Source organism: Paracoccidioides brasiliensis (assembly GCF_000150735.1).
Source record: "Paracoccidioides brasiliensis Pb18 unplaced genomic scaffold supercont2.1, whole genome shotgun sequence".
Classification (NCBI taxonomy): Eukaryota; Fungi; Ascomycota; class Eurotiomycetes; order Onygenales; family Ajellomycetaceae; genus Paracoccidioides; species Paracoccidioides brasiliensis.
The window spans coordinates 146,440-173,456 of record NW_011371358.1 but is presented as its reverse complement, the minus strand read 5'-3'; the positions used below and the strand labels follow the sequence as shown (position 1 = coordinate 173,456).

Below are 27,017 nucleotides of genomic sequence, written 5' to 3'. Positions count from 1 at the left end.
TGGCCGGAGGACGGAACCTTGAAAATGTGAGAAAGAAGTACGGTAGGATGTAATATCGAACGTGACATGTTATTAAGTAGCTTTTGTTCTTCTTGTAGCCTAATAGTAGATACGCCATGTTCAATTGAGTCACTCCCTACTAGCAGAATTGCCACCTATTTTAATTCTTTATTCTCGGAATTGTCAAGCTTGCCTCTTTTTCACTGTTACGCCAGAGTAATGGTACAACTATGGACTGCTGATTGAGTGATTCGAACCAAAAATAACTGACCAAAATTTTTGACAAGAATGCGCTTCAATATTAACAAATAAATAAATAAATAAAATGAGAGAGAAAATAGAGGGAACGAACAACATGGGACCGAAGGGGGAAACATAGAAAAGTGACTCAAAAAATAACAGGAAAGCCGAAAAAGGGGCTGGGCGAAATTGTTGTATAATGAAACATAGAGGGAATGAATGCTCCAACTTCTCCAGGACGCCCAATAGGCAATCCGGACCATGCAAATTTCACTCTCAAATTATACATTGCCAAAGGTAATTAATTTTTGCCGCGATGAAGTTGGTCTAATACGTCCGCTTGAAGGGTGGGACCGGCTTGCACTCATTCGGATCGAGGGTATTGGCGTTAACAGCACGGTAGGTGAGATCTACCTTGCCGTGAGGTTCCTTCTGGAAGGTCAAAGTGTGTTTCATCCAGTTCTCGTCATCACGTTCTGGGAAATCCTCACGGGCATGGGCACCACGGGATTCCTTGCGGTTGGCAGCTGCAATGGCGGTTTGGGTCCTATAGATATGTTAGAATACAACAAGCAAAAACGAATGATTCGGTACGTGAATACAACTTACGCGCATGTCAACAAGTTTCTTAGTTCGAGTGTCTCAATGAGGTCAGAGTTCCAAATCATGCTGCGATCTTTTGTTGAGACATCATTAAACATTTGGTCAACCTCTTTGATTTTGCGGACACCCTCATCCAAACTCTCCTGGGTTCGGAAAACGCTGACGTCCGTTTGCATAGTTTTCTGCATAGCATTTCTAATCTCAGCTGTTGACTTAGATCCATCCGCGGTTCGGATTTTATCAAGGATGCCAATCGACTCAGCACCGGCATCCGCGCCGATCTCTTTATGTGGCTGCCCAGGTGATGCCTTATCGCGAATGGTGTGGGAGACAGCACGTCCGAAAACGATCAAATCTAGGAGAGAGTTCGCTCCCAGTCTGTTGGCACCGTGGACGGACACACAGGCGGCTTCGCCACAAGCATACAGACCTGGAACGATCTTATCTCGACCTTTCTCATCGATCGTGAGAACTTCACCAGTGTAACGGGTTGGGATACCCCCCATGTTGTAGTGGACAGTCGGGAGGACGGGAATGGGTTGCTTGGTGACATCAACGCCAGCGAAAATGGATGCGGTTTCTGAGATACCGGGCAATCTCTCATGGAGAATTTCGGGAGGAAGATGGCTCAGCTGCAAGTAGATGTGATCTTTCTCAGGACCAACACCCCGCCCTTCACGGATCTCAAGAGTCATCGATCGCGAAACAACGTCGCGACTTGCAAGATCTTTGGCCGTTGGAGCATATCGTTCCATGAATCTCTCACCTTCAGAGTTCAGGAGATAACCGCCCTCACCTCGAGAGCCTTCTGTGATGAGGCAGCCAGCACCATAAATGCCCGTAGGATGGAATTGAACGAACTCCAGGTCCTGGTTGGGCAAACCAGCACGGGCAACCATGGCCATACCGTCACCAGTACAAGTGTGGGCAGACGTGCAGCTGAAATAAGCACGGCCGTATCCTCCAGTTGCCAAGACAGTGTTGTGTGCGCAGAAACGGTGAATGGTGCCATCTTCTTGGTTATAAGCAATTACACCTTTGCATTCTCCATCCTCCATTAAGAGATCCATGGCGAAATATTCGATGAAATAGTTGGTGTTGTGTCGGAGTGATTGGCCGTAGAGAGTGTGAAGAAGGGCGTGGCCAGTTCTATCCGCAGCAGCACAACATCGGTAAGCCTGGCCCCCCTTGCCGTATTTCTGTGACTGTCCACCGAAAGCACGTTGATAGATCTTGCCGTCCTCTGTTCGTGAAAATGGACATCCATATCCCTCAAGTTCGATGACACTCTGGGGTGCCTCTCTTGTCATGTAGTGGATAGCATCCTGATCACCCAGCCAGTCAGATCCCTTGACTGTATCGTACATATGCCATCTCCAGTCGTCCTCGTGCATGCTAGAATTTTGGAGTTAGTCCACAACGTCTGTCGCATTTTCATGATGAAGCCTTATCAATTGAATAACGTACTTCCCAAGAGCGGCATTAATACCCCCCTGAGCTGCAACAGTGTGACTTCGTGTTGGGAAAAGTTTCGAAATACATGCTGTGTTGAACCCGGCCTCTGCTAGACCAAACGCAGCCCGAAGACCAGCACCTCCAGCACCGACAACGACCGCATCATATTCATGATCCTGTAAACAATCAGACATATCACCCCTCCAAAACGCTAACTTGAAGGCAAAAGGGAGTACGTACAATGACAGGATAATTTTTCGAAACAAACGGAGAAGCTTCTTTCGCACGGAGCGGTTGGTTCGCGAATATCTGGGCTGTTTTCAATAAGGGTCAATGGCAGCAATTCTAACGGTGACGTGGATCCGCGACATACCTGCAGGGTGTGAAGACGAAAACAGGCGTCTCTGATGTCTCAAAGTTTTTGTGAACTGGAAGATAGAACAGGTCAGCTCAGATGCAACCGCTGATTGCGAGGGTGGTTGGAAATTTGCGAAGCGGCGAACCTTTGTCGCGGGAGCCAGGCTCCGCAAGCTGATAAAGCTCATGATGCCTCAGATAACAGGACGCTGAGGGAACCAATTAATCGAAGCAATGACTGGATGTTGACACAAGATATCATACAGCATCAGTCATTGCAAGCTAGAAAATCGCAACTGCGGCGGAGGTTTGACGGACTTACATAGAAAGCGTTTTTCTCTCTTGTTTTCCGAGGTAGAGAGCCGGCCCGGCAGCCAATCACAACGCACATAGAGGTAATCATTCCGAGTTAGCCCGTTGCTTTCCCCAAGAACACGTGACACTCCTGGAAGCAGACAAAACAGGAATTCTTCGTAGGGCTATGTAAATTACGATGGTGAAGAGGTGTGCTTGATGGCCTGTATGTATTTCATTGCTATAAGAAACGAAAATTTGAGGAGGGGGGGTGGGTAAAAGGAAATAAATAAATGAAAGTCTTAAAAGAACCGGTATTATCATACGCATTCCAGAACCATCGTACAGAACAAAATCCCCATTACTCCCTCCACCCTGTTTGCTCATGCTATGTGCTGTACAATTAAGCGCAATCCTAGTTGTACTGCATATATGTTGCAGTTGAGTTAAACTTCAGGTTCCCCTTGATCACCTTGTCGACTGCAGCTAGAAAATCCTTCTCCGTCGCAACCTTTCTCCGTGCCCGGATAGCAAACATTCCAGCCTCAGTTGCCACGCTTCTTAGTTCTGCCCCAGTGGAGTTGGGGCAGAGTCGAGAGATAAGCTCCCATCTGATGTCTCGCTCAACTGACATACTCTTGGCATGGATGCGGAGGATGTTGGCCCGTCCTTCCAGATCTGGAAGGGAGAACTCGATCTTCCGGTCAATACGCCCAGGTCTCATCAAGGCTGGATCCAGAGTGGACGGCCTGTTCGTAGCAAACATGACCTTGATATTTCCTCGGGAATCGAAACCATCCAACTGAGTGATCAGCTCCAACATGGTTCTCTGTACCTCATTATCTCCTCCTGCTCCATCATCGAAACGCGCCCCTCCGATGGCGTCAATTTCGTCAAAGAAAATGATGCAGGCCTTCTTGGTCCTGGCCATCTCAAAGAGCTCCCGCACCATTCGGGCTCCCTCTCCAACATATTTCTGAACAAGTTCACTGCCAATAACCCGAATAAAAGTCGCATCCGTCCGGTTGGCTACGGCTCGGGCACAGAGTGTCTTTCCCGTACCGGGTGGGCCGTAGAGCAGTGCTCCCTTAGGTGGGTCGATTCCTAAACTGACGAATCGCTCCGGTGAAAGTAGAGGCATCTCAACGACTTCCCGAAGTTTCTCGATCTGTTCCTTGCATCCTCCAACATCTCCGTATGTCACATCGGGTTTGTCTTCCACAGTCATCATTGTAACGCTTGGGTCGATCTTGGGAGGCAGAGGAAGGAGAATCTGATATTTATTTCGATCCACACTAATATGGCATGAGTTAACGGTCCTTCAAATTGTAGTCAAATAGATATCTCTTACCCAACGCGCATGCCCTCCTCAATATCTGTAGGACTCACTCGCTCGCCGAGGTTCACGACGAACTTGGCTATCTGCTTGACATTGATGACATATTTGCTTTTCTCTGGATCCTTCTCATCTTGTATAATCTTTGTACATCGTGCAACTTGTAATGGCTGCTCTTCTTGCATCCGTTGTCGATCTGCAGCAACATCCCAGAGATGTGGCGGCGCGAGTCCAGTATCAGATTCCTAAAATTGGTAAGCTTCATCATCACCCAAATAGACAGCATCGGGGTAAGATACCTTCACACCAATCTTCTCGTTGACACTTGTTTGCTTCTCTTTTATTTGCTTTTCGAGTTTTTTCAAAGCGGCTGCATAGGGAGCAGCACCGTAGGTTTTGAGGACTTGAATATCCCTTTGACGGGTTAGTCGAAATTCCAACAACAGCTCCAGATAAAGGGCAGGAAACGTACTCGTCTGTTAGCGGTGTGATCTTTTTCTCTTCCTGCTCGTCATCTGCAAAGTTCTTCTTGTACTTCTCCCAGTTCTGGCCCGTGGCGCTGGGCATGATGACCGATTGCAACGACGGTAGGTAGAGATAGGGTGAGCAGCGACGGTTGCAAGGTGGCCACGTAAGAAATGTAGATGTGTCCTTGCTCTAATAACCAGTAGAGGAAGGTTAAGAACTGAGAAAGTTGATGTTTGCTGGAGGGAATGTTGTTGATTTTGTCTGTTTGGAATCAAGCTCACAGGTGGTTAGGTTAGGTTAGGTAAGGTTGGCTGGGAGCTTGTCATCCGCACTAAGTGTAGAGGAATCGCCAAGCATCTCGGTGGGAAATTCAATTAGCCCTCGATTTCACAACCTTCCAACACTCCACATATTAACTCCCTTTCTCCTTGTTCTGCATCACTAGAGGCTCAAGATGGCGCTCGCTCTAAATTCTTCTGGCAATGCCGGAAATGGCAACTTCAAGGTTCGTACGCTCACATATGGCCTGTTTTAACCCGTATTTGCTCACTGTTTCAATAGGATAAGGAGAAGCCCATGGCAGTGCGCACCGCCAATATCATGGCAGCTAGAGGTATGTATAGCCGTTAAACTATCTAAAGCCATGTACTAATTGTTATTGTAGCTGTTGCTGATGCCATAAGAACGGTATTGCTTTCTCAAATACCCTTTATCGGCTAGAAATGTGGGCTAACATTGGATAGTCATTGGGACCAAGAGGGATGGATAAGATGGTATAATTGACCCCGGGAAAAACGATTACGGCGATGACAGATGGTAGCAAGGCTGACCTGAAATAGATACAAACCGGAAAAGGAGAAACCATAATCGTACGCTCTACGGACCCCAACTTCCAACTATACATATCTAACATCATAATAGACGAACGATGGAAACACCATGTTAAAGGATATGGCTGTTATGCACCCGGCCGCAAAGATGTTGGTGGACCTTAGCGCCGCACAGGATGTGGAAGCTGGTGACGGAACTACATCTGTTGTTGTGATTGCGGGGAGTCTCTTGGGAGCTGCAGATCGACTATTGGCGAGAGGTGGGATTCTTTCGCATTCCTTCTGTCTAGCTAGTGAATCAAGTTCATGTTGACGCATGACTCTCCGAATAGGAATACATCCCACCGTTATTTCTGAGTCCTTCCAAAGAGCAGCTGCAGCTGCGGTTAAGATTCTCCACGACATGTCACATCCTATATCCCTTTCAGATCGCGCAACACTTCTTCAAGCCGCTTCAACCTCGTTGTCATCGAAGATCGTCTCCCAATATTCAAATCTCCTTGGTCCAATCGCTGTTGACTCCGTGCTGAAAACGATAGACCCGAAAACGGCAGAGAATGCTGACCTTCGGAATATTCGGATCGTGAAGAAAGTGGGTGGCACGATTGAGGACAGCGAAATGGTGGACGGTTTGATCTTGAATCAATCAGTCCTGAAAAGCGCAGGTGGTCCAGTCAGGGTTGAGAAGGCTAGAATTGCATTGATCCAATTCCAACTAAGCCCTCCCAAACCAGATGTATGTCCTTGACTTCATGTCTCGAAGTATCATCATACTAACCGTGGCGTCAGATGGAAAACCAAATTGTTGTCAACGACTATCGGCAGATGGACAAGATCATTAAAGAAGAGCGCATGTATCTTCTTAACATGGTAAAGAAAATAGCAAAGACCAAGTGCAATGTCCTTTTGATTCAAAAGTCCATCCTTCGCGATGCTGTAAACGACATCTCCCTCTATTTCCTCTCCCGCGTGAAGATTTTGGCCGTCAAGGACATTGAACGCGACGAAGTGGAATTTCTCTGTAAGAGTTTAGGATGCAAGCCCATAGCCAATATTGATTCGTTTACGGAAGACAAGCTCGGTACCGCGGACTTGATCGAGGAGGTGCAATCTGATGGATCACGGTATACAAAAGTGACGGGCATCAGATCAGCTGCCGCAAATCAAACTGTGTCTATTGTAGCTCGCGGCGCAAACAGCCTCGTTCTTGACGAAGTAGAGCGATCCCTACACGACGCCCTCTGCGTGATTCGATGCCTTGTCAAGAAACGCGCTCTCATTGCCGGCGGCGGTGCCCCTGAGATCGAAATTGCACAGGCCCTAGCAAAACAGGCGCGAGCTCTTACAGGCACGGAAGCCATATGCTGGAAAGCCTTTGCTGACGCGATGGAGGTCATTCCCACCACCCTTGCAGAGAACGCCGGATTGAATAGTATAAAAGTGGTCACCGATCTCCACCACCGACACGCCATGGGAGAGAAAAATGCCGGCGTGAGCATCCGAAGTGGAGGGGTTAAGGACAATATTGCCGAGGAGAGGGTCCTGCAGCCGCTACTTGTGAGCACGAGCGCGATCGAGCTCGCGGCTGAAACGGTGAAGTTGATCCTACGAATTGATGATATTGCTCTCTCGAGATAGGAAGTGAAAATGGATTGACTGGTGGGTTATATTTTCCCTGCTGGTCCAAGTTGTTTTAACGTCAATGTCAATGAAAACGAGTAATTAGAGAAAGGTTAAAAAGGCTGTATTTGATAGCCTGGTTCGCCTAGAATAAATCAAATCTCAATGCTTTAGGTGATGTGACAATTCATATCTTAGATTAACCTGTGATGAATCAATTATTTGTTTACTTCGAATAATTCGTATTTGATTTCCCAAGTTCCTGATACTCCTGAAAAAACTAGTTAAAAAGGAGAGAGCATTAAACGGAGCTCTCATTTTCTCAACTTTACGATCTCCTTCCGGTGTGCGAACTTAGTGGCTCCCAGTGGCTTGATAAGACCATCCACCACATTATCTGCAGATGGCGCGTAGTGTAGAACAATTTCATTCTTGTGAACAAGATCGGAGCAGCTTGGTAACTATGATAGCTAGCTTCACTAGAAGAGAGCTCTATTGGAGACTTGTTGTCAGTGGTGAATAGTGGGGGTGAGAGGGTTAGCTGGCAGTCCTGGCATATAATAGACATGGCTGAATTCAATTCGATCTATCCCCCACAGGGATAGAGGCAGGACTGATTTCTTGAACCTTGAGAATGATTTTGTTGATCACTTGCACCATGAGACCATCTATGAGAAGGTGGAAAACTGAGTCACGTGACAGAAGGGTGTCTGACTCTGGGAACAATACGAGAATATATCGAATTTTCACCCTGACGTTGAGTACAGGTTGGGGAACTTGGTCGTAGGTCAGACCTAAGCTCCATTCAACTACACAGATTCAGTGCAGTATGGATGTAGTGTCCGCGTCATGGGGTAATTGGCAAGGATCATTTCCCTTGATAAGAAAGTTAATCCCCGGGGATAAATAGCTCAGTACGTGGGCGGGGATGTACCGTAAAACGCTCATTGGATAGTCCTAAAGACTTGCCCGGGATAGAGATTCGATCGGTGCTTCAAAAGCACAAGCACTGCCCAAAAAACCCATGACTATCACAGTCATGAAATGCCGGCGAGCCAAATGAGGTAGTCGTTTTTCGTGAATCTTCTGTGATGACCGCCCAGGAGGCATCGATATTCATCAAAGAGGTAGAGTGTGTGCTGCCAAAGAATTTCTGGGAAAGTTCATTGTTGATCAATTTTCCTTGGGACGGTCGACAGAATGCAACTTAATATTATTCCTTGAGGAAAAAGCCCCAGAATAAAGTAAATCGCACTGGTCATACATTGAAATAGTTGAAAAATGCAATGAACAACACATACGAACATAGGGAGTGGAATATAGGGCTTCCCGTCCGCTCAGCCGTACTCAAGCCACTCGCCGGCCTGCTAGTAGTTGGGTGGGTGACCACCAGCGAATCCGGGCTTTCGTATGTTTTTTCTTAAATTTATTTGGAGTAAAAATACATTTGTGTCTTTTTATATCAATCAGAGGTCGACGTTAATTTGGTAACCGGGCTCTCCCTGCTACTTAAACAAAGCTGAGTCCTGACCGATAGGCCGGGAATCAAGAATCATAATAACTACTTCATACGGAGTAACTCACAAGGGAACTTATTAGGAGGGGAGCAGCGGCGGGGTTGGATTCCCTGACATCCAATCTTGGTGGTCACATCTCCTCTATACTCTCGCATTGCCAGTGTCTTAGTTCGCAGCTGTGAAGCAAAACCGCAGCAGGCTGGAATTATTTCACACAATGTTCGTTGGTTGGAATCAATTTTAGTGTTTTAAGGGAGGGCCCACTAATTTATTTATCCGTTCCGTGCCCGCCGGATAGATAATATTCATTCCATCATTGTCGAATGAACACCTATTCTTCCTGTATTTCCCTGCAATGGTGCTTTACGCCTGGTTACCCCTTGAATCACAACACATCATTTCTTACTCGACAATTCTGAAATCATGAAAATTGATTGACGAGCCAACGGTTGGCCCATAGAACTGGGCAGAACTCGTCCTGCAATCCCTGTATAAAATACAAACTCACACGTATATTTATTTCACATACAGCATTTCGACACAGCCATCTTCATGGTGGCCTTTGTCAAATAGTTCAAGTTTCTGACAGCTAGAGAAATGCTGCGTTGTGAGCTTATCTATCAAATACCGAGACAATCACCAAATGATTTAACTAAGAATGAGGGTTACATAGGGAGAGGCATTTATCTGGCTAATACTGATACTATTAATCCATGAATTAAGAGAATGAATCAGGCTTAGAGGGGGCTAAAATTTATGACAGATAGCTTCTTAGGAAGCATAGTCACTGCCTACGAGAATGCTTACTCCGCTTCACTTTTGCTCTTCATATTGAAGCAGCGGAAGGGAATGCACATTTCGGAGTAATGCGTTCGTTCTACGGAATTGGATGGATGGTGGTGGTGGGACGATATCTGGCAGCTGCAGATGTGGCTGGGGACTCTGTCTATCCAGAGCAACGTGTTGTAACTCAGAAGGTTGGGAACCAGAAATGGGGAGAGTCCTGGGCTTCGACTTTCATCAAAGTTCTAGAGGAAACAAGGAAGCAATGACACTGCGTCTTTACGTCCTCGAAATTTTTGGTCGCGTTAACTTTGCAAGCAAAGTGACTTGTATCTCGATCAAGCATTATCATTAGCGGATCTGCCTTGTGTCCTATCGCTCTCTCAATCCAGGGCTTTGATAGAGAACATTTGCTGATTGTTCAGCTGGGAATTATCAAGCATCAAACTGTTCGACGATATACAGAGGCACACACATTGCATTATTGGTTTTGAACGTACGGATACGTACTGATGATGTTGCACATCCATAGATGGCGTTCACATATTACGCCATTCAAACGGATCCAGCCAATCATCATGGGACTGATGGCTAATGTTGGACCTAAACTGTTTGGTAAGGTAACTAATATGGCTTCGCCGATAATGGACCCAACCTGCGGAAGAGGCGTTGACCTAGGAACAATAAATATTATCAAAGAGGTTTTTATGTACATCTACATAACTACAGCCTTGAAAGTCGGATGTTCATTTTTTGCTGGGGACCCCATTTTAAGATGTTGTTCCGGAAGCCGCAGGATTCAGCTGCAACTGTTCTGTCGATTGAAAAAGAGAAAGTTGAAGGAGCCACGCGAAAATCTCGACCTCTTGGGTGATCTGGTATGGACGGAATAGCTAGTATTAAAGGTGAGTCGATTTTATTCCTCAATCTTGCAGGGCTCTTCAGCCGTCCATTTTTGAGCATTATTGCTGAGACCTTGGGATACAGGACATTTTACGTTGTATCGTGTACGGAGTATCGGAATTAAAATGGGAACTGCTAAACAACCCCGGTCATGCGGGGTTTGTCATACGGACTTGACCTAAGTACTTAACTGACTAGGGGACCTGGCTTTTGAATGCCAATCAAACCAGTTCTGTGATCTATGATTTTTGGCGAAAGGATGAAACAGTGCACCTTGAATGGGGAGGGAAAGATTTGCTTAGATGAGTGTTTTGATATTTCTGCAGGGCATAAAACGAGCATAACTTATTACTGTTGATATTATTCCTCTTCCTCTCTTCCTCTTTCTGACTTCTTGGCCGTTTGCTGGTGTCTCAGTGTTTGCACGCAGTCAAGTCAGATTTCCCAAGGTGGCACAGCCAGCAATTTCATATCACTTCATCTATCTCTTTCATATATTTTCTACATCGGCTGCTTGTTTTTCCTCAATGGAATAACTGCCTTTATGAATTCCTGTCACTGTTCACCCAAATCAACTCTTCATCTAGTGGACTGCCAATACCAGCTACTACTTCACGCAATCTCAATCTTTATTGGAACAATACATTCAATGGGATAAGATGCCTGTTCACTCGCATCGTGCTCCAAATGACTGCCCATCAGGGTTTCAATTTTATAGATGTTACAATTTTAACGGATGCTGCAAATCCAATCCGTGCAAGGGGCCTCCAATAGCACAATGTCCTGACGACGAGAGCCCAGGTGGGCAAATTAATGCATTGTCATCGTTAACTTCAACTTCACCAACTACTCGATCTTCGTCTGCATCTACGTCTATTAGAGCCTCTTCCTATAGAACATCAACAACGTTCTCGCCCACTTTGGCAAACTCGCCTTCACCCACACTTCCATCTGGCGGTGTACCAACAGATCCTACCTCAGCAGCACCGAACGCCACAATCAGTCCAGCAGCACCAATACAGGAGTCCAATGCATCTAAAAAGCTAAATGGGGGATTGGTTGGAGGGGTGGTTGGGGGAATTTTTTCACTGTCTCTTATTCTAGCAGTACTAATTTTCCTTTGGAGAAAAAGTCGAAAAGCGCAGCGAAGCCAACACCTAAGTTCTCCACTCCCGCCCGACGACGACGGAATGACGGGTATGGGCTTTGCAGACTCCAAAGTAGATCCACAGAAGAGTTTCATTGATACTCCGAATCTATTCAATAAACCATTGGACAACAGCAAAGGTTGGTTTATACTGATATTTTCACCACTTTACGTTTATCCCATTGCAGTTTCTTAACCATTAACCTTCATTTTCCACAGTCTATAGAAGCGGAACATTGACCAACAGGGACGCGACAAGCCAGTTTACAAAGTCTCACCAGTCTGTTTCTTCGGACTCCTCCACTCTCATGGGATCACCTGATTTCCGAGGCAGTTCGGTTTCGTCCTTTAACTCTCCCTCATTGGGGACATCTGACTTTGGTAGTTCAGATCTCAATCAGAATCTCAGGTCTAGGACTGCGAGCTCACTAGCAACACTCAACGAACATCCCCACTCAAGTACTGAAAGCAGTCATTTAATACCACGTGCCGAAATGCTCGCGACCGTTCCGTCCCGGGAGAGTGTTACATCTGAGCTTGCTAATACGGAGAGCCGCTACCGTGCAGAGCTTCCAGGAGAACCAGAGAGACAATTAATAAATATACCAAGAGAATTACGGGTCGGGATAACCGCAAACACAACTGAACAGGTTACCCCCCAATTTTCAGTGACTACACCAGAAGGAATTGTGCTCGGGTCAAATCTTAACCTCGAAAGAACAAGACCGGGAATACCAGAAAATCATGTGATGAGTTTCATGTCTTATGGTGAAAAATAATCAAGGTCGACAGGGCCCTGTAGCCGGAGTTTAGAGGCCTCAATGATAGGAGAGCTTGTCTGAGGCGAATTCTTTAGTTCCTATATACGAGAGTGAGCCGTCGAGTCAGAGGGGCACTGATTTAGTCGGCATATTTATTTTAATACTTAGGCCGTTGGACATAACTGCCATTAGCCTCGTGGGGACGGAAAAGTCTTTCAAAAACTACCCATAATTCCCCACGAATGCTCCGTGATCGTTACGAACACATGTATTTTCCATTTGTCCCGCTTTCAAACCTATTGTGGGACACGTAAGGCGTTGTATGTTTGTCTTATTTGATTTCACCCTTTCAACCTGGCCTTGTTTTTGGCGCAGCCGCTACGTCACCATCGCTATTTCACCGCGTATTCCAAAATGTATGTTACAGGTCTATATGGTGTTCTTCGATTTCAACTTCATGTTCACGACATACTTGCCCTAACTCCCCGACAGGAATATATGAGGGAGCAACTCCGGCTGGCGTTATTGAGGCTTTCCATGCTTCTCGTCCTTCTTGCGTTCTATATCATTTAGATCTAAAAATTGGAGGGATTTCGCGCCTTGTTATATTTCTCAGGGAGGCAACTGGAGTGAGCGGAAAGGAGGGAGGAAGGTATGATGGGATAGAATGGGATAGGCTAATATTGTAGTCATTTTATATCACGGATTTCGAAGAACGACGTTGGATGATGGGTGATTCAGTTTTTCTGTGACATTGGGAAGAGAAAAGTGAAGTGGACGGTGTAGCTTTCTACACTAGAAACATTATATCTCAAAACTAGAAAAGAATGTCCAAGTTAAAGTGGCGAAAACACCAAATTTAAAGAAATAGAGATTTGAAGATCTCAATTTCCAAAGCAAAATTCCAGGAGTAGGGCTAAGGAAGAGACTCGCAACGACCACGTCAACGACAGCTACAGGGGCTGCTCTCGCCGGCCCTCTAGCCAGCGTGGCCCGCAATACCCAAGTTCATGCGATTCGTCATATTAAGCTCAACGTTTATGTCTCAGATTCCAAAAGTTCTTTGATATGGTCCGCAGCAACAGATGCCATTGCTTCGCAGAGATTTTTGTCATGGGAAGTCGGCAACATAATCTTCATTGCATATATGAGTCTCTCTGTGGACCAGCCGAAATCGAGGAGATGGCAGATGCTTTTAATGGAGCGTTTTAGGAGGCCTGGTATTCCCAAAAAGTCCGCAATAGCGTGCACCACAGTCGGATTCGGAGATGCATGCAATTCCCATCATAGCGGCATTTTCCGCAGGGCTCGCACTCGACACCCCCATTAAAAAATGGCCGGTATACAAATAGATAATCATCCGTTTTCACGATGTCGGTATCAAAAATGTCCAAGAGCATAGTTTCCGTCGAGGCTTCCTACGTTTGGTCAAAACCATGAATCCAAAAAATCTTTTCTATGCTGACACACCTTGAACTACACATTTAATGCCGCTTTAATAACAGGGGACTTAATGCCTACCCCCGCTTTATACACGTAGAAAGCTTCTAGCTGGCATTGTATCGTACAAGTCCCTATACTACTCGGGGAACTGCAGCATTCCGTCCAATCAGGGTTGGAGGTTTATGTCGGACCCTTCCGTCATGTAACCTGTTTTCCCCCAGCATATAGTCGTTCTCGTAGTTAGCAACCTTTGCAATCGATCAAGTCCGCCATTCTGTCAGTTTACAGGTCTGACGATTTCGAATCCTGGATTGGGTGGACACAAATGAAAGCAAATGAGAGAAGATCAGGTGCATTCGCTGAAGCAACATTTTGAATATCAGAGAAGATGAAGAAAGAATCGAGATATTCAATAATTGATCTGTTCATAAAGCGAGACACAACACAGTAATGGCCCAGAAACTATGGAGCTTGAAGACATTGTGAACACCCAAGAGCGATATCACTAATATAGATATCTGTGTTACTTCTATCCCACTCCGAGGAACAAGTTCTGGGAAGTGTTATGTCATTGAAGAGACTCCGATAGAAGTGATCCGAAGGTTGCTATGAAGTATATAATGTCTGCCGCAGTTTCAGGGGGGTGCGGGGCTGCAAATCGCCGCTTTGAAATTCAAGGATTGGTATTCCTTCAATGCAGATGTCGGGTTAGCGGTTCCCGAAACAGCATCAAGGTAGCCAAATATCCAACATCGTAAGTATCGTAAGTGTTTAAAATACCATATCATATTTTCAATTGGTATGAGGGAGCGCTAACGCTGGACCGCAGAAGAAACCGCAGCAAGCTGCTGGCGCTCAATAAGTTAATTCGTGAATCTCTATATTCAACAATTTAATACTGCATCACTGGAAGTTTATCCCCAGTCCCAAAGTTGAGAGCACTCTTTTTCATGGAAGGTGAAGTTTGTTCTTGCAAAGACAAGCTCTGGCTTTTCCACCGAAACAACCAGTAGCATGATGTGGAATCGGCCCGAGAGCGAAATAAAATCAAACCCCAAAAATCGGGCCGTGGCCGATTTCCGAATGCCGACCATAACACATATCCGGTCGCTGACAACTTAGCGGTTATATTTTCGGGTCCGCACAACTCCCATGGGAGCAACGTGGAGAATGACAGGATAGTGTTGCTCTCGTCTCTTTTATGCAATTCTTCATCAAAAGCAGATTTTGTTCTCTCGGGGAACCGTGTTCCATTCCAAGGTTCGGTCGTTGGAGTAACTCTCTAAGTAAATTCTCAGTCTTCAATTTGGCTAAAGAGAGCCAAGAGAAATAAGACGGTGTGGTCGAGTGGTAAGACGTCACGTTGTGGCCGTGCCAGCCTGGGTTCGATTCCCAGCACCGTCAAAGTAAATCTTACCTTCGTTTTTGTTCGTTTTTGTGCTTCGATTTTTTCGCTTTCCAGTTTTATCCAACCTTATTTCACCCACTTCTTGCATGCCTTCGTCACTACTTGCAAGTGAACACTGATCCACACGTATAGCTTTTACAACTTCTCACTAAAATAAACATCCATGGATGATCTCTATTGCGCACTCATTACCCAACTTAGAGATTTTAAATCACGTGATATACATATGTATATAACTTTTTTCTGGGCCTTGGCATCAAACTCACTTTTTAAGCCGACGACGCAATATAACATGAAGCTCATCAACTGGGTCAATCATGTACGATTGACTTGTCACTCTTCGCGGAATATACCTATGTAGTATTTTTTTTTTTTGGTTTTTTTACTTTACTACTATCTCCTTATATTTGTCCCCGATTACATTTTCCAAAATGTTCTACCGCCGCTGCAGAACAAGTCTCCTCCATCGTCTCCCCTTCCAACAACCAAACCCTGAGTCTATCCAAACATCACGATGCACAGTTTTCTTTCCTTATAAAAACCAGACTCTCCGAGCATACAGCACACCGACCACCGATGTTCCCACACCCTTTCTGTCATCCTCCTCTCCATCAACCGCCCTCCCAGGAGCAGCTCCTCCTCCTCCTGCAACCCCGGAGTCCAAGGAAGATGCGCCGCCGCGTGTGATCAGTGGTACGCCCGCCGGCACGAAATTGAAGGGACTAAATTATATGAAAAATCAGCCAGAAGTTTTTGCATTGGAGGACGATGAGTATCCCGATTGGCTATGGTCTCTTCTGGATGATGCAAAGAAAAAGTCAAACACGGACGGAGAAGTAGATACGTCGAGTAAGTTTTTTTTTGTTATGTCTAAAACATAAACCACGTAGATAAGTATTGCCTACAACACTTCAATTCTAACCATGAAGATAGCTATGAATAAAAAGCAACTTCGTCATGAAAAGAGAATGACAAACAGTACCGCTTCCGATCCACGCAATATCCCACTACATGAACAAGCCGTCGATATCACTCCAGCCGATGCAGTGGCTCAATCTCCAGGATCTCTTGAACTTGCCTCCTCTAGTGCTGAGACGCGCGCACAAATTACGAAGAGCGCAAGAGCTGCCCGAAGAAAGGCCATCAAGGAAGCCAATTACCTTCAAGGAATGTAAAAGCGGGGGCGACATGAGCATCGGCATTCATCGATTGTATTTCTGTCTATCTTGGCACAACAGCTGTTGATTCACAAGCTCTGTATGATGATATCAGTTGCTGGAGGAATTTCCAATGCGTGCTAAAGCCTGTATACAGAAGTAGATGAGAAGGGAAGGGAGAATCAATCGCATTTTCATGGGTAACTTTCAAGATTTAGATATGTCTGTCCTAAAATCATGGGATGTATAAAGTCTTCTGTCAACTCCATGGGTGCCATTTGATTCAACAGATTTTCTCGCTCATCTTGTTCGTGATAATTGACGGGTTTTGTTGTGTACTGGGAAAGGGGTAAAGCGTTTCTTTTTTAAGCCATTTCTGTTACACTGAAATCTGTATTATAGGAGAGGAGAATTTATTTAGTTTTTTCGTTTTTATGTCATCTAAGTTAACCATGTTCATATCTCTAGCTATGGCAGTGTTATTCAGATGTAGTACACGGATAATATGGAATTATTGCCTAACTGCCTAAGCCTATTTTATCCAAAAGCTGTCCCCTTTTCTAGATGCCAGGCCCACGAAATGTTACCTACAAAGGGCGCGCTTTTCAATCTCGTAAGTTCTCTTGTGGAAAGAAACTATAATATATTTGTATATCTATAGGAATTAGAAAAGGAAGTAAAAATGTCAATTGGGACAGCAGTTTTATTTGGGGTATCGTAAAAGTGAGAGAAATGCAGACAGGGAACATCAGCACGCAGTTGACAAGAACTCAAAGAGTAAGGGAAAGGCATTTCGTTGACAAGTACATGGATTAAAAGCCAAGGTAAGGTAAAAAAAAAAATAAAGGCAAAAGCAAAAGGATCGAATGAAAATATTTATCACAGGAACTATTTTCCATTGGATCCTTTATTGCCTCTTTTTCTCTTCTGTTCCGTGCGACCCTTGTTCTGTCTTGAAAGTCGCAGATGAGCTTATCAACCCACTTTGCTGAAGAAGTTTCCACGTGCACCATAGATATGAAATACCAAAACCTGATGCCCCGATCAAAACATTTATCACAACCCATAAATCCGGTTTCCCCGCTGGTGGAGGGACAAACGCCTCAAGAAAGTGCCATGTTATCATAGCCAAGTAATAAGCCAAATGCAACAACTTCGTTAGAACATGCAAATTTCTAGAACTCTGCGTAGATTCGGAAGATACCGATTTATTGCGATATAAATCTAGTGACGTGGGCGGGAGGCCGAGTAAATATGCCCACAGCATGGTAAGGACGAAGTAGGGCACTCGTAGTTCATCTCGCCGTAGGAGTGGGAACAGAGTCCACACGCCAAGCATGTTAGCCCAGCCAACCCAGGCTCGTGTCTCCTTGCCTAGGCCACCATCGCTGCCCAGGAGTAGGGTCATGGGAAGGAGTGGTAAAAGGACGCTCTTTTCATGGACTTGGAATGAGCAAAGGAAAAATCCCCATGCTGTGCTTGATAGAGCTAATGGGAGGAGTGCGGGTCGAGGGAATAGACCAATTAATGCGCAGGATGGGATGATCGATAAAAGGGTTGCGCCAAGAGAGGCGCGTTGGAGTATGCTTGAGGGAAATCTGTTTAGTTTGTAAAATGTGTGAATTGTGCACCATACGTTAGCCACCTTGTCCTCGAACAGGCCTCGCGCAAATGGAAATATGCGGTAGATGGATTGGCAAAGCTGAAGCACCGGAGGGAATATCCATGAGGATTCGTCCAATTTCACTGGCAAGCTCTGAAGAAGTGGCGGACTGGGAAGTGGACGCTCAATGCCGAGATAGTTATCATAGAGGGGAGCAACTATGAGAGGAGCAAAGAGCAGTGCGAAGGTGAGTATGGTAATGAAAGCGATGCTGATTAATCGACCGATTCTAACACGAGGTGAAAAGCAGGCACCTAGCATGAAGGCAAATATCGTGGGGGCAAAGTACAATGCCATTTGCTTGAAGCATAGGGCTGACACAAAGAACAAACAGGCCCAAAGCATCCGGCCGGCGAACATACTCTCTGATGCTGCAACCACTAACCCTAACATAACGGTATTGAACTGAAAATGTCCATGATCGACCAGAATGGTAGCGGGTTGCATCAGGATCGCAACAAGAACAATAGAGGAAGCCCATATGTGGATTCCTAGAACTCGAGAGTATCTCCGGAGAAAGATTACAATAGCAGGGATATAGACGAGATATTCAGAGACCAGGACCGTTGCACGCATGTAAACCTTAAGCAACGGCCCCTCCATCCCGCGAGACTTGTCAAGAGCAAACCATGACGAGTCAATGATCGAACCGCTATCTAACATCAGTTTCAGACCGGAGATGTCTTGGTGGGTTTGCGCGACTTACATCTTCCCCAAGAACCAACTGTGGTACGCAGTCAGAGGAGGGTAATCCAAACCCCACCATTGCAGGTCGTAGAAGTACCATAACGATATGGGGAGGTGAGACGTAATTTCCATCCAATGTCGCTGCGCTTCAAAATCACCGTACATCGGGGGGGTATTTTGACCTGTGGAAATGCCCATTGTTAGCTACTGATCCATTTGAGGATTTTGAGTGGCGATTTAGATCCCACCAGAGTATCCCCATAGACTTGTTGACCAGCGAAACAGCCCAACAACCATCAGAATCAGAGGCAAAACAACCCATTGTGATATGCCAGCACGCGCAGGCCACAGGAACGATACGAGCGGAAAAGCAGGAGAAGGGTTGCTTGAGTCCGCGTTGACAATCAGATTGATGTTAGATTGGGCTGATAGCAATCTTCTCTTCTTGCGGGGACGATGCGAAGGAGACGGTGTTGTTTGGGTCCCCATTGTGCCAATTGGTGAGGACCATATCGTAGGATTACGGGTTTGAAGAGCCGATATCACCGATAATAAGCCAAAACCCTCTTCGCGGTTTGAAACTTGGATCTTCAGGGAGAGGGTAACTTCATCACACCGCGATTTGCTGCGAAGATTGGCGGGACAGAAGGTACTCCCAGGTACCCTCTCTGGTGTGGGTCCTTGGGCTTGAATTTATGCGCTAGCCTTCTTCTGTTCTAGTGTAAACTTATACCCAGGCCAATGGATTTCAATATCAGTTATATATATATATGTATATATATATATATATATGGATCCAATCTCGGGGGCTGGCTGTGTATGAATTCGTTCACGATAGAATTTCTGGCCTGCTCAGGTATCAGGAAGCAGCTTTTGCCTATGAATACATTCCTGGCGGCGGAATTCTTCACTACTGGAAAGCATCTTAAAATCCGGTGGAGTTCACCACTTCTTGCCAATTGCAAAGTCAGATGGTTTCTGAGATCCGGCATTACGACCTCATTTCTGCCCTATGTCGTGCTGGTGGCCCGCATCAGCGTCTTATTAGTGATCAAGGTCTTCCTGAGCCTAAATAGTAAAACAGTCAATTGCAAATACAGTAGGTTTTTGAATTCATGCCGATCCGCAGGTTGAAAGGGTCAAGCGCATAACTATTGTGCAATGCATTGGCCTTAGTTCTAGGTCCATGAGACTACCAGAAGGGATGCGTATCCCATGGACTATTTGTGCTTCATCACTATGCGGCAAATAGCCAGGACATTCTGCGGCTTTGAGTGTTGTGGACAACAAATATTTCCATTGCAACACAGCTCTCTGTATGAAGCGAGAAACCGTTGCTTAGTTTCCCAGATCAGCATCTTAGGCCAACAACGAGAGCCAACGAAGAATCAATGGCCTTAATAACAGAAGTGGGATCAATTTCCCGGTAACTATATGAAAGAATAGTGACAAATTCCGGCTCTGCCTCTCAAGATTCGTCCTTTGGTTGGCACCGCAGACGGTTAGCTGGGTTAAACCGAAGTAAGTTAAGTTGGCTGCATAAATTTCTCTGTAACCGCTAACCCGCTAGAGGACTAGCGCATGATTAACCGAAAGCGGTCAGCCGCCAGCCGCTTATTTCTTCGGCTCATTAATTAATTTTTATTGCAGAGCGGTTTTCCGCTTTTTTCTTACTTCTCTCTCACAGAAACATTCCATTTTTTTCCCCACTCCTTCTATACTACCCTAACCTTCTGGAACCAAGATCACTGAGGACTTTTGATCTGTGAATTCTAGAGCGATAAAGACTGCCTCAAGCACTATCTTTCTCTCTCTTTTTTTCACACTTCCTAGTGGACTTGCTGCAAGAACATCCCTGTGGGCTTTTCTAAGGCTTTTCTGAGCACTGAGGGCTGTGGACTTCTTGAAAATCTGCGAATTTATCTGTGGGGCTTCCTTGTGGTTTCTATAGACAGCGCACGCTATTGTCTGCCTGTCAACTGTGGGCTTGAGACTGTTCCTTTGTGGGTTACTGAGTGTTAATTGCGTTGGCTTATCGAGAAGATTTTTGCAGTCTTATCTCGAGCTAAATAGCGTATAACAGCGATCTGATCGTTGTTTATTCATTCCTGTTCTACTGAGGGCTTGAATTGTCAGAAAGACATATCAAATTCGCACCGTGGGTTCTGAGGGTATTTTTCAGAGATTGCCGCACATATTTGTCCTAACACTGTTTGAGGTGAAATTTATACACTGTGAGGGCCCTTTCTTTCCTTCTTTACTGTCCAGTTGGCCTTCCTTATTATTGAGCTTTAGCATAGAGGGTACTAACCTTCTCTGGATAAAGATGTCGAAAACCAAATCATCAACGAAGGCTGGAAAGGTGGAAGTCAAAGACCTGTCCAAGGTAAAGAACGTCGCCGTGACAAAGCCATCTGCAACTCCAAAATTGAGCAAGGATTTGGCCAAGAAGGCTGTCAAGGAAGACAAGAAGCCTAAGAAGAAGGCTCCCACACCATCATCGGAATCAGAAGAGGAAAGTGAGGAAAGCGAGGAAAGCGAGGAAAGCGAGAGTGCCGAATCTTCTGGCAGCGAAAGCGAGAGCGAAAGTGAGGCAGAGGAGAAGCCTGCTGTCGCCAAACCCGCCACCAAGGCCACCAAGGCTGCCAAACCCGAGTCGGAATCCGAATCCGAATCGGCGTCCGAGTCTGAATCCGATGAATCAGCTTCATCTGAAGATGAGAAATCTACCAAGAACGTTGCGAAAGTTAATACAAGTGAGAGCGAGGAGTCTGAATCTGAATCCGAAGCTGACTCTGATTCTGATTCTGACTCTGAAGAATCTGTAGCTGAAGAAAAAAAACCATCTGCTAAAGCGATAGCAAAAGTGAGCCTTCACAAATTCCGCCATGATTAAAGTATCTCATTAACTTATTCTACAGGAGTCAACTACTGAAGAGTCTGATTCGGAAAGCGACGAGGAGTCTCCGGAGGGTTCATCTGATGAGTCGTCTGAGGATTCCGAGAAAGAGGAGAGCGCTAAGACTGAAACTCCAGCTTTCAAATCCCAGAAGCGTAAGGCTGAGGACGAGGAGGAGGTCGTGGCCCCCAAGAAGACTAAGGTGGAACCAACTGAAGGTGGAAATCTTTTCATTGGTAATCTGTCATGGAATGTCGACGAAGAGTGGCTCCGATCCGAGTTCGAAGAATTCGGTGAACTCGCTGGAGTGCGCATTGTGACCGATCGTGATACTGGCAGATCGAAAGGGTGGGTGACCTACCTATTCAAGACACGAAACAACTGTTGTAACTAACATGAGGCTCCCTCTAGGTTCGGCTACGTTGAGTTCACCAACGCTGAGGATGCCGTCAAGGCACACGCAGCCAAGAAAGATACAGAGCTCGACGGACGTAAACTCAACGTGGATTTCGCCAACGCCCGTTCAAATGCTGCCCCCAGAGATCGTGCGCAATCTCGAGCCCAAAACTTCGGCGACCAGAGGAGCCCCGAGAGCGACACTTTGTTCATCGGCAACATTGCCTTCAGCGCGGACGAAAACATGATCTCTGAGACATTTGCGGAGTATGGATCTATTCTTGGTGTTCGTCTCCCAACTGATCCCGAGTCTGGCCGTCCCAAGGGCTTTGGCTATGTGCAGTTCTCATCCATCGATGAGGCTCGTTCCGCTTTCGAGTCTCTCAATGGTTCGGAACTTGCAGGTCGTGCTATGCGACTGGATTTCAGCACACCGCGCCAAAATTCTGGAGATCGTGGCGGTTTTGGAGGCCGTGGTGGCGGCGGTCGTGGTGGTGGACGAGGTGGTCCTCGCGGTGGCCGTGGTGGTGGTGGTGGTCGCGGTGGTGCCCCTCGTGGAGGCCGTGGTGGCAGCACAAACCGTGGTGGATTTGGCGACTACAAGGGCAAGAAGACGACTTTTGATTAGGTCAACCTAGATAGGCTGTCCCAGATACGATACCCGTTTTGGCTAGCTTTTTATGTTTTGGATCTTCAATGACCATTAATAGGGCGCCGTGGACTCTTTGCTTGTAGGTAATGTATGATAGTATATCTCCTGTGTTTTTTATATGTTATTTGATTTATCATTGCTCCCTTGTTCTTGTTTTGTTTATCCTAAAAGTTTTGTTTGTTCCATGCCAGGGCAGTTAGTTTAAGTAAACCCAATTCGAGTTGACATAGTAATCTACGAATAAAATTGTATTCATATCCTTCGTCTCATGCCTTTAAAGTTTGTTGAGGCATATGCGGGTTAGCGTTAGCCGTTGGCTGCATGTGATTTTACATAATGTAGATAGTTGACTAGCTAGTTAACTAACAATAAAAGATTGACTCATTCTACAGATTATAATTTAATATATATAGATATTTCCAATAAAAATTTTAATTTTTAACTTAATTAAAAATATAATTTTACTTTTATCAACTATATAAAGTTGATAATCAAGTATATAATATATAATATTAAATATTGAAAATATTTTTAAATTTTAATAAAAATTACTATAAATTTAAGGCTATTATTTTATATTTCTTCCTTTTGCTGCATATTTTAAATGGCATTCTAACACTTTAAAGATGTTTAATTAGAAAAGATTGAAAGTTGTTTTATTTTAACTCTCTGGGTACCTGAAGTTGAGTTAATTGTGACAAATAACTATTTGTAGATGAAACATTTTTTACGAAGCGGGGTATATCACCTGATTTCTCTGCCCAATCAGGCAACGAAGCTGAGCCTATGTCTGGTTTCGACCACGCCCAAGCCACCCACTAAGTGCACGCAACCGCTGCTCAAACAAGCGTATCATCGCATGTTCAAGGCCTTAATGCCTCAGATTTGTCGACAAACACCACGCACTGCGTCATTGCCTGCCATCAGCCCAATCCCCTTTCGGTTCCAAGCCCTATCAACGCCCTCTCAACATCTTCTCATCTGCGTCCTCGATCTTCTTCTTGTCTTCATCCTCATCCTCGTAAGGCTCGTCCTTTGCTCTTTTTCTTGTCTCCTTGTTTCTGGTTTCGACGAGAGTGACAGGTTTGCGTAGTTATGTCTTTAATTGCTGAAGTGCATACCCTCTGACATATAGCTTCCCCCCCCTCACTTTTAACCAGCTCATACATATCAGCATACCCAGTTTTCAGTATCAGCTGATGACCACCACGAGGCTCTGTGTATTTCTTCTTCTCCCACTTCCATGTGCAGACAGCCCAATTTCCTCTCAATCAGGCGGTTCTTTTCTTCTTTGTCTTTAGTTTCACTTTAATCTCTTTCTCCGTTTCCCCAACGAAACCTTGGCAGTTTCACGGAGCTGTGAATCTTTATCAAAGCCGTAGTTCCGGACCTCGACTCACTGCTACACCTGTTCGCTCGAAGTCGTCAGACCAGACAATATTATTCAAGTGGGATACGAAACCAGCACATTTTCCACATCTCAAATTGCCCCGATTCCCCTCTGGTGGATAGATACTCCACCCTGACTTCATTGATATATCATCCCTGCCCGAAAGTTCCGAAAGCTACAATGCAGCCAAACCATCTTGATCCGCCTTGCCCTGTTCATGACGGGAACCAGGAACGAAGACACCATACCCCCCGGGATGCCACCTCAGCATCACGAGAATCAGTTATGCGATCACGAAACGTGTCTGGTGGACAGCACACCAGGTCGGAAGGTACGTGAGCAGGTTAACCACCTGTGGCAATCTCTGAACAACAAGGAGTAAACCGGCCAGATTGAGTATCAAGCATGCATATTGATCGCCAACCTTCTTTTCCCTGTTGCATTTCTTTTGGTGTTTTCGGCCCGCCTTGTTCGTACGCCATGTACTCATTTAGCTATTACACAGATTCGTGGATTGAAGTTGCGTCGCAACCATCCTCCTCCTCCTTATCCTCAACTGCTACAAACGATGATATCATCACAACAGGCCTTCGGGTACGACAACATCGACATTGTAGGGCTCCACGTCGTAGCGCGGTCCCCCATAGTATGAACGGTCAATACTCCAACCGTTCGCCCAGCGTTCCAGGAAGTAGTCAAGACGAATATGAGGAGAGCGATAGCGATTCAGATCGTGTGCTGAGTGGTTCAAATGAAGATGTTGCCGCTCGATCTCGTGGAGATGCAGTGTTTCTTCACGGTAACTCGTCAGCCTCTGACGCTGCGTTTTCCAGCGATGAAGATGATAACTCTACGGCTATTGGTGTGAGCCCAAACCCGCCGGCGTTTACTCCTCAGCCAAATGCCTTCTCACATCCTCCTGCCTCTCAAACTCGACGATCTAGAACAACTGCCTTTGTGGCAAATCAAGCTCCATCTTCCTCTAGCTACACAACGGGAACCAGAAGAAACTCGCGCTCAAGTTTACGCTCCTCAAGACATACGCGCCAACAGCAACATTCTCCTTACAATATGATATCCCCGTCCTATCAAGCCGACAATGATGCTGCACTGCGAGCAAGCCTCTCGACTCTTCTATCTTGCGCAGCGGCTGCTCGCGGCTTGTCCAAACACGATACTCATCCTCCAACGACTGAGAGACCTGAGCCTCCTTCATTCCGATTAGTCCCTGAATCTGTTGCTTTGGGAGACGACCCCGGCGAGGAAGCTGCCAGAGCAGCACCTCCCGCTTTAAATAGCGCAACGGGACAGTGTTTTACCCCACGGTCCTCGTCCTCCAAACGTGCCGCATCTCCTACTACAGGTCACAAGACAAGGCGAAAAGTAAGCCTCCCGCGAAGTTGCTCTCCGTCATCAAAGCGATCCCGTCGAGCTGTCGGGCCGCAGACCTCATCCATAATCAGCCCCACCGTTATGACTTGGGTCATAAGTGCTGGCGTAGTAGTTCTATTCTCTGCCATCAGCTTCTCGGCTGGATACGTTCTTGGCAGAGAAGTGGGGCACACTGAGGCTGCGCATGGTCTTGGGAATAACGGGCTTGGTGTATTACTTAATGGGACCTCAGGAGATGGTAGTTTATCAAGTGCCAAGGTGGGAGCCGGCTGTGGAAAAGAGGCAGTCAAAGGTGGATTGAGAAGAATTCGATGGGTTGGAGGTGGCGCGGGGTCTAGCATCAGTGCTTCATAACTAGCAGTCAACCCCTGCTGTATCTCGCTCTCTCAGATAGCCTTTGGTAAGCTCATCTGTGGGCCTGTCGATCCTCCCTCCCTTAGGCCCCTGAACCGATTCCAAGCTTAATATCATCTATCCGAATTCACGACTATAGAAAAATGCTGCTTCGGCTCGACTTTTCTCAATGACCATTCCATGTTTCCCAAATTGGAGTCAGGGTTCCCGACTTTAGGAGAAGTGGGATCACAATTCGCTACCGGCATTCATTTCTACTTCATTTTTGATTTCAATTACTGCTTTTCTTACAGTTTATATTACTTCGATTTTGGCGGGCGTTCCTTTTGGAAGTTTTGTTTCATTTTAATTTCCTTCCCCGTCAACCCCTCTCTCCTTCTGCGGTTTTCATATTCTTATCTGCATTTCAGTTGCATTGCATGATTAAACGTCGTGTGGTATTCTTTTCTATCCCCTTAAATATTAGGAAGCGCCTATGGACCGAGAGAGGGAGTATTGCTCTAATATGACATGAATTTTCGTTGATCCGAAGGCCCTGGTTTTCTTTCATCATCTTCCAGCCAGTATGGAGGAATTTATAAGGATATAATATACAGTATGAAGGCTGATGCGAAGCCAAGGAGTTTAGAATTAGATTAACCCAAAATAATGAATATGTACAAGACGAAACAAGCACTGTCTCGAATAATATACATACATGATCATCTCCAATCGCCTTGCCCCGGGAAGATAACTAACCAAGCAGCAACGTAAATGGGAGGGGAGATATAAAGTAATGTAACAACTAAAGTAACGCCATAAATGCACCCAGGGGAGATATATTTATAAATCCCAAATCCAATTCCTGCTCATATCCATATACACAAACGGGGTAGCCAAGAAAGGTATTTCACGTAAATATTCTAAGGCACCATCTTATTTCATATCTTAAACCCATACCCGGCCATGCAACTCTTATACTGCTCGATCAGTGGTCGACATTCCTGTTGTGCAGGGTCGTCTGATTTTGAGAAGAGCATGCAATCGTCCCGGGCGGCTTTTTCAGGTTTGCAGACGCAGCATGGCTATAAATTTTGCTTTCAATTTTACGTTAGATGATATATTGCTTGGAATTTCTAGTATCGGGGGTTTGGATTTGGGAGGGGGAACTAGTTATGGGAGGGTAGATGGGCGGAGGCAGAAACCTGGAATGGAATACCTTGGGTTTTGATGATGACGAAGATGTGGATGTGGAGGAATTGAAGGGGGTGGAGTTGTCTAGA

The 27,017-nt window shown here is 45.7% G+C and overlaps 8 protein-coding genes and 2 non-coding genes across 10 annotated transcripts; 7 read left to right on the top strand and 3 right to left on the bottom strand.

Annotated features, from left to right (window-relative positions):
• Positions 1-567: 567 nt before the first annotated feature.
• PADG_00052 (succinate dehydrogenase [ubiquinone] flavoprotein subunit, mitochondrial) lies at positions 568-2,843 on the bottom strand (the record flags this gene model as incomplete). Its single annotated transcript, XM_010757369.1, has 5 exons — positions 568-787; positions 850-2,238; positions 2,311-2,474; positions 2,539-2,612; positions 2,672-2,843. 5 exons carry the CDS (start codon positions 2,841-2,843, stop codon positions 568-570), a joined length of 2,019 nt encoding a protein of 672 aa, XP_010755671.1.
• Positions 2,844-3,364: 521 nt separating this feature from the next.
• On the bottom strand, positions 3,365-4,852 carry PADG_00051 (26S protease regulatory subunit 7; the record flags this gene model as incomplete). The annotated part of the gene is made up of 4 exons (XM_010757878.1): positions 3,365-4,244; positions 4,301-4,530; positions 4,585-4,699; positions 4,758-4,852. 4 exons carry the CDS (start codon positions 4,850-4,852, stop codon positions 3,365-3,367), a joined length of 1,320 nt encoding a protein of 439 aa, XP_010756180.1.
• Positions 4,853-5,207: 355 nt separating this feature from the next.
• Positions 5,208-7,221, top strand: PADG_00050 (T-complex protein 1, delta subunit; the record flags this gene model as incomplete). Its single annotated transcript, XM_010757368.1, has 8 exons — positions 5,208-5,258; positions 5,315-5,366; positions 5,418-5,440; positions 5,497-5,526; positions 5,593-5,622; positions 5,675-5,843; positions 5,916-6,319; positions 6,373-7,221. 8 exons carry the CDS (start codon positions 5,208-5,210, stop codon positions 7,219-7,221), a joined length of 1,608 nt encoding a protein of 535 aa, XP_010755670.1.
• Positions 7,222-8,502: 1,281 nt separating this feature from the next.
• Positions 8,503-8,618, top strand: PADG_11042. Its single transcript, XR_007137619.1, has one exon. It is a non-coding gene; the product is annotated as a 5S ribosomal RNA (ribosomal RNA).
• Positions 8,619-11,065: 2,447 nt separating this feature from the next.
• On the top strand, positions 11,066-13,644 carry PADG_00049 (uncharacterized protein; the record flags this gene model as incomplete). The annotated part of the gene is made up of 3 exons (XM_010757367.1): positions 11,066-11,693; positions 11,773-12,321; positions 13,268-13,644. 3 exons carry the CDS (start codon positions 11,066-11,068, stop codon positions 13,642-13,644), a joined length of 1,554 nt encoding a protein of 517 aa, XP_010755669.1.
• Positions 13,645-15,090: 1,446 nt separating this feature from the next.
• On the top strand, positions 15,091-15,161 carry PADG_11041. The gene has a single exon. It is a non-coding gene; the product is annotated as a tRNA-His (tRNA).
• A 435-nt stretch (positions 15,162-15,596) lies between these two features.
• PADG_00046 (mitochondrial 54S ribosomal protein YmL37) lies at positions 15,597-16,340 on the top strand (the record flags this gene model as incomplete). The annotated part of the gene is made up of 2 exons (XM_010757877.1): positions 15,597-16,014; positions 16,099-16,340. 2 exons carry the CDS (start codon positions 15,597-15,599, stop codon positions 16,338-16,340), a joined length of 660 nt encoding a protein of 219 aa, XP_010756179.1.
• An 889-nt stretch (positions 16,341-17,229) lies between these two features.
• PADG_00045 (dolichyl-P-Glc:Man(9)GlcNAc(2)-PP-dolichol alpha-1,3-glucosyltransferase) lies at positions 17,230-19,161 on the bottom strand (the record flags this gene model as incomplete). Its single annotated transcript, XM_010757366.1, has 3 exons — positions 17,230-18,637; positions 18,692-18,854; positions 18,921-19,161. 3 exons carry the CDS (start codon positions 19,159-19,161, stop codon positions 17,230-17,232), a joined length of 1,812 nt encoding a protein of 603 aa, XP_010755668.1.
• Positions 19,162-20,998: 1,837 nt separating this feature from the next.
• On the top strand, positions 20,999-22,595 carry PADG_00044 (uncharacterized protein; the record flags this gene model as incomplete). The annotated part of the gene is made up of 3 exons (XM_010757876.1): positions 20,999-21,538; positions 21,594-21,919; positions 21,983-22,595. The coding sequence occupies 3 exons, from the start codon at positions 20,999-21,001 to the stop codon at positions 22,593-22,595; spliced, it is 1,479 nt and encodes a 492-aa protein (XP_010756178.1).
• A 1,594-nt stretch (positions 22,596-24,189) lies between these two features.
• On the top strand, positions 24,190-25,755 carry PADG_00043 (uncharacterized protein; the record flags this gene model as incomplete). The annotated part of the gene is made up of 2 exons (XM_010757875.1): positions 24,190-24,340; positions 24,515-25,755. The coding sequence occupies 2 exons, from the start codon at positions 24,190-24,192 to the stop codon at positions 25,753-25,755; spliced, it is 1,392 nt and encodes a 463-aa protein (XP_010756177.1).
• Between the last annotated feature and the right edge of the window lie 1,262 nt (positions 25,756-27,017).